This window comes from Limulus polyphemus, unplaced genomic scaffold (genome assembly GCF_000517525.1).
Source record: "Limulus polyphemus unplaced genomic scaffold, Limulus_polyphemus-2.1.2 Scaffold363, whole genome shotgun sequence".
Classification (NCBI taxonomy): Eukaryota; Metazoa; Arthropoda; class Merostomata; order Xiphosura; family Limulidae; genus Limulus; species Limulus polyphemus.
Genome location: NW_013665973.1, coordinates 594,788 through 608,612, shown reverse-complemented (window position 1 = coordinate 608,612; position 13,825 = coordinate 594,788). Strand labels below are relative to the sequence as shown.

The window sequence follows — 13,825 nt, the reverse complement described above, 5'->3', positions numbered from 1 at the left end:
ATATATATATATATATATATATATATTTGTATGTGTGTGTAAATATGTAAATAAATTATCGTAAGAACTAGTTCCCTAACGTGGTTGTTATTGTGTTGGACCAGTATATAGTTACTTTAGTTTTTCGACGGTGTTGATTTTGTGTCTGCAAGTATGAGTACATATATGATCGTTCAGTTGTTACCGGTTTGTCTACCGACGCATGTATGTATATATTATCATCTGGTATGCACGCGTGTCTGGTTTCAATATTGAAGAAAAACAAATGGAAGAAGAACGTAGGCTAGCGACCAAAAGAACTAATGAAAACGTGGCAGGCTTTTTGTTTTTTCATGCTTTAGCCTCTGTAAGTTTAAGTTTTTTTTTTTGAATGGCTATTTACATTACCTTCGACTAATGCCAGTGCAGGACGTTATATGTGGTAAGAATTGCCTCTGTTTCGTTGTACTGACGTTGGTTTTTAAAATGTGGCGCACAAGTAGAAGCTGTTCTTTGTATTCCCAAGAAACCTCGGAAACTCCGGGTAGACTATTTTAAGAAGCTACAGAAAGCCTGAAATGTAGCACTAGGGATCTTGTGATTAAAAACCCCTGAATTTGACAACATTTAATTTCCAACCTGATTAGTTTTCAATCACATTCATCATAAACAATTAACCCAGCTATCGTATATTCTGAAAAAACAACAACAAATAGTTTAGGAAGTATCATCATTATCGATTCCTTTGGAGAAAATGTACCTAAAGCCTTTATCTTCTGCCTGCACGTACACACGTAACTATGATGTAGCTCTATTTTGTAAAGTTTGTTTATGTTTTGATTGAGCCCCAAAGTCTTAATTTAGTCTTTATTTAACCCTGCCCTACGTCAGGAAGTGAGTTGAAGGGGAGCGAACCGGAGCGCCGTTCCTGTGGTAAGAAATTGTTGGGAAAACGCTCCTGTTGTTAGAAATTTTTATGAAAACGTTCCTGTTTATAATGTCCAAGGACGTTCGTAAATTTATAGATAAGTTATCACAATCTTACACATTCATATCATATATTCAGGCCTACTTTGCGACATGTCATTCTTCTACATTTGAGTTACTTTTCGGTGTCAACATACATTATCAAATAATCGAAATGTCGTCGACATTTTGCAAATGTTTCGTTTCGAAACGTCAAAAACCTTTGGAAAGGTACGTATTATAATCATATCCAGGATACAGTGTATACGTTTGCAAAAATTCAGTTTATATAGTATAAATTATGGTTTAATTTTCTATCATGATAACAACTTGGTAAAACCGATTATCTCCATCTGCTCACGCCATCTTTGCACAGTATAATGTTGTGCTACCTTTTATATAGCTAAGGTGTAAAACCAAATGTATCGCTCCTTTTCTATCATATTTAATCGCCATTCAATCACTTAGTTCACCTTCTCACATCAACTACGCCAACTTACAACTTAGACCTGCGATTGTGACAGGTAAATATGCATCTCGGAGCATCTCAAACCCTAGAGCTTCCAGGAGCGTCTTAGATGCTGTGAAGCTGAGCTTCACGTGATAACATTACACCACTCAAGCCCTGCCCTACGTGAATTGGAATAACTTGGACATTTCATCATCAAACAAGAACACTGCATGATCAAACTCTTTAAAAACAAATATATTGTAATTGCAATATATTTAAGTTTAAAAAACAGTTTTAATCAGTATGAGTTTCCCACAAAGTCCTTATTAAAATTAATTATGTTCGTATAGGCCTTCCAATAGCCCTCTTTTTTTTGTGCTCTCCCAATTTTAACCAATTAAAAGATATCCTGTTATTATTTTTGTACTTCTTTCATGAAAGAAATATTGCTGCGTATTCTCTAAGCCTGTACAGTCTGCTTGTATATAATTTTGATAGCTAGGAACTTTACGTATTAGCAACAAAGTGCGTAAAGCTGTGGTGGTGATCTCAGCTTTAAAGAGGTGGAGAAAAATGAAGGTGTGTAATACTAATGATATAATAGGGCTTATTTTTCCGAAGGAGAAAAATCAAGATAAATATTTTGTGCTGCTTTTGCTCTCAATGCTTGATGAGGTAAATCATTCATAATAATTTACGCACAATTGTTATGCCATAAAGAAAAGTAACTACTAAAATATATAATTGTAAGTGTTTGTATTGTGTTCTTTTTCACCCTAATAGTATATTATTGGCCTATACTTCATATCTACTTTTCCTACAATTATTCCAAAATTATTCATACTTTTTCTTTTGTTAAATCAATCCTCCCTACGTTTTTTGATCAAGTAGCTAGAAAGCATGTATCTCAATGCTGATGTGGCTGGAGGACCAACTTTTTTTTTATATATATTCAAATTAGTGAGTCTCATCTCTTGTATGAGTCTATGTTGAACTACTTTTTTAATCTTGCAGAAAAAATAACTGTTTTGGAATTGCATAGACACTTTAATGTTTTTCTACCCTGCTGAAGGAAGGGTGGATTATCGGTTTTCGTTAATTGTGATATAATGATATTAAACCAAAAACAGCCCAGCTGTAACAAAAATTTGCGGCCAAGAAAAAAAAAAAAAAGAATGGCGACTATAAGATGTGAAATCAAAATCGGCGGCCAAACCAGTGCAGTAATGCTGTTGAAGACAATGAAAATTTTAATAATGACAATTCAGATAAACATTGTGTTACCATCCTCCATGTGTCACTTAGGAGTCTGTAATGCAATGTTTACCCGAATTGTAATTATTAAAACTTTCGTTGTTATCAACAGTATTACTGCACTGGCTTGGCCACCAGTTTTGATTTCACATCTTATAGTCGCCATCTTTTATTTTTCTTGGCCACAATTTCTTTATAAACTACTTTTCAAAAATCGGAATGTACAAGTGATTGTGAGGGATATCATCATAACTTTTTTGTGATAGCCTAAAAATACATATATGAACAAGGTGAACTGTAATTTGTAAATGCCTGGATTTTACAAACACTTGCATACGTGGATTTATTACGTCAAGCAGCATTTGGCTTACATATCAGTTGAATGTCTACCATGCAGAGAAGCTTTGAAATATAGAAAAATGCTTTCAAAGTGGCATAGTACAATATATTGTTACTTACATACATGCAAACTATCACATCATGAAGAGACGGTATGATCTAGGCTGTAGAATAAATATGATGTATACATCCTTTGTTGTTGTAGGCTTGGACACCCTAGTCAATTGAGATCCCATAAAAACCAAATAGCAGCCAATGTTTAAAACTGAAATCAGGGGAATTCCTATAACTAATTTCAGAACGATTCCATTTGCTATTGGTCCTGCAGGTCTGAGTAAAAATTATCCTTCAAAAATCGCCGTTCTTTTTTATGGTAACAGCTAAACGTTGTGTTTGGTTTGGGCAGAATTTTGTACAGTCATCGGGTAAACGGTATGTTAAATGTGTACCACATTTAATAACAATCAAGGTTTGGGAAGTATGTTTTTTAAATTTTTAGAAATTCCGTACAATTGTATGCAAAGAAGACGAAGAAAATTAGACTAATTTTGGCATCGCGTATCTCAGCTTTGCCTGCATGGATTTACTTGAAATTTAGAATGTGAGGTAAGCAAACTGGAAGGCAATATAGGTGAAAAATTCATGGAGGGAGTAGTAACTTACAGATAACCGAAAATTGCAATTCGTTGGTTCCTGTAAATAGCACACTGTGTGCTGCACTCTCAAGTTCTTTTTTTCTTGGCTGCAGATACACTACTATGTATCTCGATCTGTTTACATAGCACAATGTATTTTTATAGGGAGTATTGTTCATATATCTGTTTTACATACAAGTGTTACATCCATTTCTTCAATAAGACGTGTCCAGCTATTTGATTACTTGAAGTTTTTGTGTTATAGGTTCCACAAGTATTTAAAGTTCATGCTAATCAGTTGCTGGTGGTAGTCCAAAGCTTGCAGTGTTTCAAATCACATGTGCTTTGAGTGGGAGATGGGAGCCATGCTGGACTAAATGTTATATGCTTTCATTCACTGTAGCCTAGCTTTGCCATTTTTTGTTGTTTGTTTGTTTATTTCATAAAGATCCACTTACCTTTAGAAGAAAATTTTCCAGGAAGATTTAAGTGATGACTGAAATTGTCTAAGCTTCTTATAAATTGCTGTTGTATTATATCTGCCATAACCTGATGAGACCCTTCACACAATACCAGGGCTTTTCAGGCAGGCTGGGATACAACAGACATAGTAGTGTTTGAAACATTATTTACAGTAACAAATCACTTGACAGAAACTTTTACTTTGTGAATTGGATTACATTGGTGAAGTGTGATTTTTCATCAGTTTTATTTGTGTCACACCAGAATTAGGGAAGGATTTTAAATCTATATTACACTATAAAGTATTAATTACTAGCATATAGCCCATCAAAAATGATGGGGCAAGTACTACCACCCCCACCCCATAGTATACCCTAACATCACATTTCATGTCTAACTGAAATAAATAAATTTTGCGAAATCAAGCTTGACCAACGAAGAGGCAGAAAAGTGCAGTCGAGGCAGTCAAATGTTGGTAAATTCCTTTGTGAGCCAGTCAACATTAAGATCATTCATGAAATGAATTTGTGGCATATTAATAGAATAATTATTGGTAAAAATCAGTTAGATTAACAACTTCTAGTATACAGAAATGCCAGTGATATTGTTGTTAGTCTATGTACTGAAAGTATAAAATGAAATGTATAGACAAAAAATATTTGTTAATTTCTTAATTTAGAGTCTTAAAGAGGTTTGTTTATTATTAAAAATGTTGGTGATATAACAGAAAATAGCTTAATCAGAAAAGATTTAAGTTTAAAATTGAATCAATATTTTTTACTTTCATGAACGTGAGAATATTGCATTATCACATTAATAAGATCTTCTGAGTGGAAGTAAAGAAGATGGCATAATTCTATGTCAACCACACTATATCTGCTATATTCAGTGCTGATCTGGCCTTTTATTTAATACCAGGGATCTTCAGGCTGGTTGGGATATGACAGACAGATGTAGTGGTTCAGACACTATTTACAGTAGCAAATCAGTTGACAACAACTGTTATGATGTGTGTAGTCTTTATTAATTTAATTATAGATTCATCACTGATCTGGTCCTGTTATGTTTACTCAAGAAATAATGATTTTTTTTTCTTATAGTCTCTAGGGCATGCTCTAAGAACTGAACTTTTAAAAATATTAAGCTGAAAGCTTTGACACTATATATTTCAATACTGTCACATTGATTTTAATGCAGTAGAATAAAGAGGCAATACATAGCAAAGCTGTTTGGTTGAGTGATCATTAAAGGACATAACAACCTTTATTTTGTTTAATTAATAGTCTCTTAAACTTTTAGTATACATGTTTTTAATGTTTGCCTACTTAATTATATATATATATATATATATATATAAACTAGCAAGCAATTCCTAATTAGGAGCATAGTTTTTATAAAATAAGTATTTTAAAAGATCTAATTGGAACTTTTTTTGATGATTAATGACATTTTTTTATGGTGTTATGTTTAGTGTGCAATTTTTTTTACTGTTCTTTAGTTAACACTTTTCCACACTGTGTTCCCTTTTCACAAAATAATAGAAATGTTTGTTTCAGGCAAATGCTGTACTTAACCACTTTACAGTCATTACTATCGACAGAACTTGCAAAAGCTACAGAGAAAATAGCCTTATTGAGCTGAGGAACTAGTGCTTGTATTGCACAACATAGGATGCTACCATCTTTTGTGTGAGAATTTGGATGGGGATATGGGATTTACTATCTCATAGCCTGAAAACTAGTGCAAATTTGGCCACACTGGTGGGTAATTCAGATTCCAGGTATTACAAGGAGCTCAAATCTATATTCAAAATTTAAAAAAGAGAGAGAATATTGAAAATCTTTATTTGGGAATCAATTTACCAAACATGTGTCCCTGACTCGCAGACTCGGTGTTAAAAATATAAAATGGGTTGCATTTTTGTAACTATATGATGCTAAAACAGAAATATGATGCAAAAATTAATGTTACACTTATAAGTCAGAGATTTTCAAATTTTGAATCATCTTAACATAAGTGCACGTAACATTGTGAATTTTAAAGAGACCAGTTTATGCTAAATTAGCTGCATGCTGCACAGTTGAGTAAATTTATGATTATACAACAGGGTCATAGATAGAAGTCTATAAAGAACTGCTACACTTGGAAAAAAAAACATGAGTAAAGAAGCCATACCGTTGGATCTGAATGCATGCACTTTTGGAATAATTTGTACTTATCACTGAAAATGGTGCATTTTGATGGTATCTGAGGTCTTTTCTACACATTTTAAGTATATTTTACACATATATGGGTGCATACAATACTCATATTCATTAATTGTAAATGTAAATTTAGTCACTGAGATAATAAATGTCAATTTGTGTATGTTTTCTACGGAAATATGTATTTTACTTTTTATGTCAGTCTAATGTAATCTTTTAATTATGTGAACTTTGCTATAAAGCTGCTTCCATTTTTACAACCAATAGAGACTATGTCAAGAGAGAATTCTTTGAACACAGTAGAACAGTCATTAAGATGAGTTTAATCTTCTTTTTTTTTTTTTATGTCTTGGCATATGAATTTTTTGTTAATGCTCAGAACACCATAAAATGTTTGCTTTTATTGATCACTGTTGCTAATGTATGTTCAGTTAATAAGCAGTTAGTTTGGTTTGTGCTAGAGACATGTATCAGTGTTAGGATAGAATATTTAAACTTGGTTGTTGGTGACTCTAATGAGTGGTTGAGTATGAAAAATATTGTCATGTGCAGTAAAGTAATTTTTTATTTCTTTGTTTTTCACAGCATCAGCAACATACCAGATCATAAATGTACTTGCTTGTTTGGTAATTGCTGCAGATGTAAATCAATTTGCATTTATGAGACTGCTATGAGGTTGTTTGTTATCGAGGTGTTTATGTGTTTAATTTTAATGTGGACATTCATACTATCAAAGAATCAATGTTTTTCTCAAGAAGACTTCCATAATTTTACAGGTTTATTAGCCTTTAAAATACATATCTTGCATTGTTATGCTGCAGAAGTTGTTGCATTGTTGACAAAAGTATCTACCAAAACTTATTTATAGTATCAGAAAGATAATAGAAGACGTTTAAAAATAGAAATTTTAAACAATACATACTTAGGCAAATAAGAATACAGGTGCAGTACGTTTATGATTTGAAGTAGATCAATAACCTAACTCATTAATAATTGAAATTTATACTGTTCTTTGTTAATTTGTATATGTAAAGAACAATGTTAACTTGTACAAGAACAGAAATAGATAATAGTTTATCAATGCATAGTTATTAACCTAACAGTATTCTATTTATCAAATGCCTAAGTCTAAGCTGAATCAGTGTTATCTATCATTGTTTTCATATGAAGTGTATGGATGAAAGATGTCAGTCAAATTAGATAATGATATATTTAAGAAACAACAGTAGGTTAAACTAGATTGTTACTATACTTTTAAGAAACAGTAGGTTAATCTGGATGTTACCGTATACTTAAGAAACAACAGCAGGTTAAACTGAAGTGTTACTGTACTTTTAAACGAAAGCATTGGGAAAAACTGGATCACTATTATATATTTAGCAAAAATCAGTGGGAAGAATGGGCTGATACTGTACATGTGGAAAAATAGCATTGAGTAAAATAGAATTGCTACTATGTTTTAAAGAAGCAGCAATGGGTAAACCTAGCTTCTTGTTATATATATTTTTTTGCATCTTATATAAATGTAATTACATTAGAAGGAACAATGTCCTAATTTTTTCTCCTGAAGTTTTCTGTGTGAAGCAAGTGGAATTTCTCTCTCTCTTGCTTACTTAAAGTTTTTATATTTAGGTCTTTCATTGTACATTGAAATACAAAAATGATTTTTGGCCTTATTTGACATTAGCTTATTGGTACAAAGCAACACATAAAATTTGTTATTTTTTTCACAGTACAAGGCAACAGGAAATGTTCTGTTTGACCAAGCTTGTAAGATGCTCAACCTGTTGGAAGTAGATTATTTTGGTTTGGAGTATGCAGACTCCAATAATACAAAGGTATGTGAATGTTACTTTGAGCTTGTGTTTTTTCACCATGTTTGAAAAAAAGTACTATTTTAAAAAACATATGGCATATGCATTTGTTGGGAAGGTTTGTAGATCAATAGGAAGATAAGTATAGAGATGCAAGTGCTCTGCTAATTGTAATCTTTAAAATACATTTTGAGGAAATATCAGTTGTATCACTGGTTACAATATAAACTGTTCATTTTATGCCTGAAAGCAATTTTAATGGGTCTTGCAAGTTGCATCAGAGACAGAGTTATCCAGCTAATCACAATGTTTTTAAAATTTTAATAAGTAGTTAAAAGAATTATACAGTATAGATTACATTTTCATTAAGATATTCTCACAACCAGCATTTCTTTAACTTTGCTTCTACAAAATGTGAATTTCAAAAGTAATGTATATATATACTGTATGCAGAACATGCTGATTGGTTTTATAATTACAAACAGTTATTGCTCATATGTTAACTATTTATTGCAATGGACATAATGAAGAAAGTTACTGGTATATTGTTGTTGTTTTTAAAACAGAAATCACCTTTAGCATTTAAAGTCCACTTAAACATTACAAACACTGTATGCGTGTATAATATTTGAACATAAAAGTTTTGGTAAATTATTTCAAGTAATTTTAACAATTAAGGAAATAATTGTAATTTAACACAAAGTTCTTCATGTTAGTGTTTTTGTAATAGAAAATGACATTAATTCTTCCATCATTCACCACTGTCAGATTATTTTCATTGGTGGAAAGCTGCAAGAAGGCTTAAAGTAACCTAAGAGATTACAGTATTAAATGTGATCTAGGGGACCTTAGTCATTATTAAGGTCTGAGGTTTTGTTATAATTTCAAATAAGCTTTTGCTCACTTGTTATACACATTTTAGGTCCAATCATTCCTTTTTGAATACTTGTCATTAACTTGTTTTTAAAGTCTTAAAAGTTTAAATAGGCTGCATTCTGGCACAGTATAAAGAAATAAATTGTATGTTTTTGCACTATAAAAAAAGTTTTAAAATGCAAACAATCATAAGCTTTAGCATTAATATATTTTAAAATAATGTTCAATCATCATATGTGAAAACTAAATTATGTCTGTTAGGAAATTTTTTTAAAGTGATTTATGGATAGCGAATGATTTCCTTTCATTGTTTTTTGAAAAGCATTTATGAGATTACTGTTGTGAAAATTGTGAATGATCCTAAGGAATCGATGTATTTTATAAAATGACACATTGCAAAGCTACATCATGCTCTGGCACAAGTTTCAATTAGTATAATAGTCTTAAAACCCAAGTTCAGCCCTTGAAAATATCTAAACCTATACGTACATTTTAAAATAACTTTTTTATACCAATATTTTTGAATCTTTTATAAATTAAAATCCATAAGAAAGTTTTATTCTAAACAAGCAGAAGTACTCACTGGAAAAATTTAAGTTAATCTATCAATTTAAGTTATTTCATGGACTTTAAAAAGGTTAATTGTGTTGCACTCTTGGTTTCACTCTTAGTCAAAATTCTGAGCTACTTATACTTCCCACTGCAAAAAGTAATTGTTCAACATTTCGATTGTGCTAAGGTCCACTCAACAATAACATATGGTACATGTACATTTTTATTCTTTAAGTTGCATCATATTTTGAAATGTGAATGATAGTGTGATTAATTCCTAACAGTTTAATGTAGAATATCCTGCTTGTGAAATAAAATTTGTCATCAACATTATTCATGCCTGTTTATCTGTCATTTCAAAAGTGAATGTTGAGTTTTGCCTGCATGTGCAAATTTTCAAGCAGGAGTCAGATGAATGCTTGGATAGACACCATGGTTTGCAATATATATAAGATGTAATAGTAAAAATTGGCTGCACAATTATACATCTGTGTAGTGCTGTAAATTGCTCCAAGTTATTATGTTTTGTATCTTCTTGATGAAGTTTATCAGACACTAAGCCACAAGATGCTGAGATTTTCAGGACAAAACTTGTGACAAAAGATAAAGGATTACAGAATTTAATATCAAAATACGGTATTGCAGATTGTTTTCACTACTACTGAAATATGAATTGGCTAACTGAGAATTTAAAAAAACTCTAATTCTTCAGACCTTCTACCTGTATTATTCAAAATAAATTTGAGTTACAATTCTGTAAAAACTTTAAATAGTTTGTTTACTTTTACTTGCTCTTGCTTTTTATATCATGAGCAGTCTTAAATACTATATCTCTAAAAATCATAATAAATAGGATAATTAGATTACATCAGTAGATACTTAATGTATCTTTTAAAATTATATATTTATATTATATAATTTTACATTCTCATTGAAACTTGAAAAGGCTCTTAATCAATTCAAAAGTATAATATCAAAAATATTTTTTCTTTCTCCCAATGCAGAACAAATGATTTTTAATAATAATAATTTTTTGGTACTAAGTTTTAATAGTGTGTAACATGTATGTGATAGAGACTAGTAAAGTATATACATTTGTGAAATCTTTTCACAAAACCCAACATGTTTCAGAAAATGTTATAAATTTGTACTATATTAGCTTGTTTGTCAAATGTACACTGTTAGGTATCCTTGTAACCTCCAAAAGTAAGAAGTTTTCAGTTGTCAATCACTCTTAAAGTGTTATCCCTAATGTTTTTTTTTATGAAATAAGTATAGCAGTTTTATAATTTTTTTAACTTGACAAATGTAATAATTTTGCTCATATAAGTGTAGTGGATGGAGTTAATACACACCTGTATACACAAACATACATTTATTTCCTAAACTTCACAAGCTCACTGATTGTATTTTTTTAAGTTTAAACTATACTGAATGTGCACTAAGATAAAATCAAACCTAGTAATTATAATTCTTTTAGATAGTTTCTTTATTGCCAATTTCGTAGTATTGTCTGGACTATAGAATGTACATTGTAAATAGAACTTTTTTACAGGTTTTTGTTTTATGGTTGATTTATTAAAGTTTTATTCTAAACTTGTTTTACTAAGTTGTGGTCTCAATTTATTAATTAAAAAGGTCTCTCTTTTTCTTTTTTTTTATTGCAAACTATTTTCATCATTTCCCTTCACAAAAATCTTAAAGAAATTGTGATAAATTACAATTTAATGTTTTTCAGAGTGTGATTACATATACTTGATTTGTTATTAGTTATCAAATCTGCATGTTTCTAGCCACATAACAGTTGACCCAAAATACCTAGAATCACATCTAAGATATTGAAATTCATACACAGTGTTAGTTGTTTCAAATATGATATTTTATCTTTGAATGTACAAAAACACTATAACCTAAATTTAGGTTTAGAGATAAATTAGTATCTGGATAAATTCTGTGAAAAACTTTACATGACTTTTTTCACAATAAACACATTTTCAAATGTATGGCAGTGTTATTAAACAGGTTTAGGCACATTCCATTTTAATTGTTTAGGATTTTTAACATTACTCAAACAATCATATATGATGTTGTCAACCATGTTGTTTGAAAAGCCATTTTTTGTTTAAAAAGGCTTATGGTTTCAAATTATTTATGAAAATAGCTATACATGTCAGTGAGTTTATAAGGACAGTGAATTAATCACATGATCAAATTTATTTTAAACAAATCTGGAATGAACTGTCAAAATTAAGATATAAGCTAGTAAATGTTTTTTTTTGGATACTTCATATCTAAACTTGCCATTATCATGTATTAGTGTATCCAGAAAAGCAAGTTGGTGTTCTGCAGTGAATTTTATGTTGATGGTTAGGATACCTCAAAAACTGGTCAACATGTTTAGATTAAGAGTGTTAGAATATAATTAACTTCCTTACATTGTTGCCTGTATTCATGTTCTTTTTTTTTATTTAGTTTGTATACTATGATTTACTCTATTTATGCATTTTGTATACTGAATTATTATTATTGTTATTTTTATGTTACTTCCCTTAGCTCATTTGTAGCTTAGGAACTTGTTCTCGAGGCTTTAAGCTGCGTGTTACTTGTCTTTTTCTCTTTCACCCTAACCCTTCTATTAACAGTTTCATTCTCACTTTGTTTTCTTGTTTTATCAATAAAATTATTTTAATTTACCGAGTTTTTCATCATAACTTTATATTCTATTTTGCATTTTATTACTAGATTAAGAGTGTTGTCAACATACCTCCAATAATACGTAGGCTTGAAAACCAAGGTTTTAAGTTTCTACAAATAATTCAATAATTTAATGTTTCTAGTTTTTGTAGTATCTGTTTTAAACTTGGCATATTTTGTTGTATCATTCAAAATATTTTTAATTTTAGGATTATAATCTACTTGATTCAAAATTACTATATCAGTTCCCTCATTGTATTCTTTATAATTATTTTATTATTTCTACTACAATTTTTTAAAGTTATTATTCCTTTTTTACAAAAGTTAGCAGGTTTAAATCCAGAATTACAATTATTAAAAAATACACCAATCCAACTTATTTGAGTTCTGATATCATCAAGTGGTTAATAGCTACCAGACTGTATTCTGTTTTGAAACTTGTAATAATTGTTCAAATGGTAAAGAAAAATTTCAAATTTTAGTGTCTAAATAGGAGTAGCAAATTTTAAATTATGTACTAATAATAGTTTCTTTTCTGCTTCACTCAAGATATAATCAGGAAAGTGGACTATTACATTATTAGGATTATTAATGAAAGCATTATTTCTCTAATACCTTCTCAGTTGGTTAAGTGTATCCAAATTATTTTGTCTGTTTTTGATTATTATTTTATTATTTTTTTTGTATTCATAAAGTCAAAATAAACTAACTTCTTTTAGATCTGAACAAGACTCTTCAACTTGTTTTTCAGTCTTCCAATTTCTAATTTTATTCTATTTCAAAATTCAGTAGTTGTTTTTAATTTGTTGATATTTTTAGATGGTAAAATGGTATAAAAATTCTTAAATAATGTAAAAATAATAATGTTACACCTCATTTTGTTAATCTTAAGGTATCCATAGATCATTTTTGCCAAAATAATATTTTAACTGAATCACAAATCATCAAGGATTAAACCCATAAATAAATAAAAGTATTAGGTTGTCAAGAAATTAATGAGTGAAGGGCTTTCTGATGAAGGGCTTGATTTACACATTCCAATTGCTGACTATAGATCTCTGCATTGACAGGTCGCTTTGGATTGAGGAATTCAAAATGAATTACTCTTATGATGTCCCACCCAATGCAAAGCATCACTTTCTTCGGATGGAGTCCAGGTTTTGGGGTCGGTAATGGTTTTTGTCTAGGACTGAGCCATTGTTTTTGGCGTTTAATATTCGCATAGAGAATCCATTTTTCATCACCGGTGACAATTCTGTCCAAAAGTGGTTAACACGCATTATGCACCAGAAGAGACGAAGCAACATTTGCACATTGGAAACAATGATCATCGGGGAGTTCGTGAGGCACCCAAACACCTTCTTTATGGAATTTCCTCATATTCCTTAGATATTTACGTATTGTTTCATGAGAGATATGCAATTTCAGGGCCATTTCTCGAGTGTGTTGCCTTGGGTTAGACTCAACAAGCGTCTTCAGAGCATCAATATCAATTTCAACATGTCGGCCCCTGCCATCACAGTTTTTAAGGCTAAAGTTACATGCACAAAATGTGCTGAACCATTGTTGACACTTACAAACATTTCCATAAACTTCTTT

At 30.6% G+C, this 13,825-nt stretch overlaps 1 protein-coding gene across 6 annotated transcripts in view; it reads left to right on the top strand.

The window, feature by feature from the left end:
- Window positions 1-13,825, top strand: part of LOC106457705 (FERM, RhoGEF and pleckstrin domain-containing protein 2-like) — a 101,600-nt gene that overhangs the window by 22,685 nt on the left and 65,090 nt on the right. For 4 of the 6 annotated variants that reach the window (XM_013917152.2, XM_022383710.1, XM_022383706.1 and 1 more), the window contains exon 3: window positions 8,024-8,128. In XM_013917152.2, coding sequence (XP_013772606.1) covers window positions 8,024-8,128 — 105 coding nt within the window. Of the gene's footprint in view, window positions 1-1,931; window positions 1,976-2,044; window positions 2,072-8,023; window positions 8,129-13,825 lie in introns of those variants that run through there. The other 2 variants (XM_022383709.1, XM_022383708.1) reach the window with 2 other exon arrangements.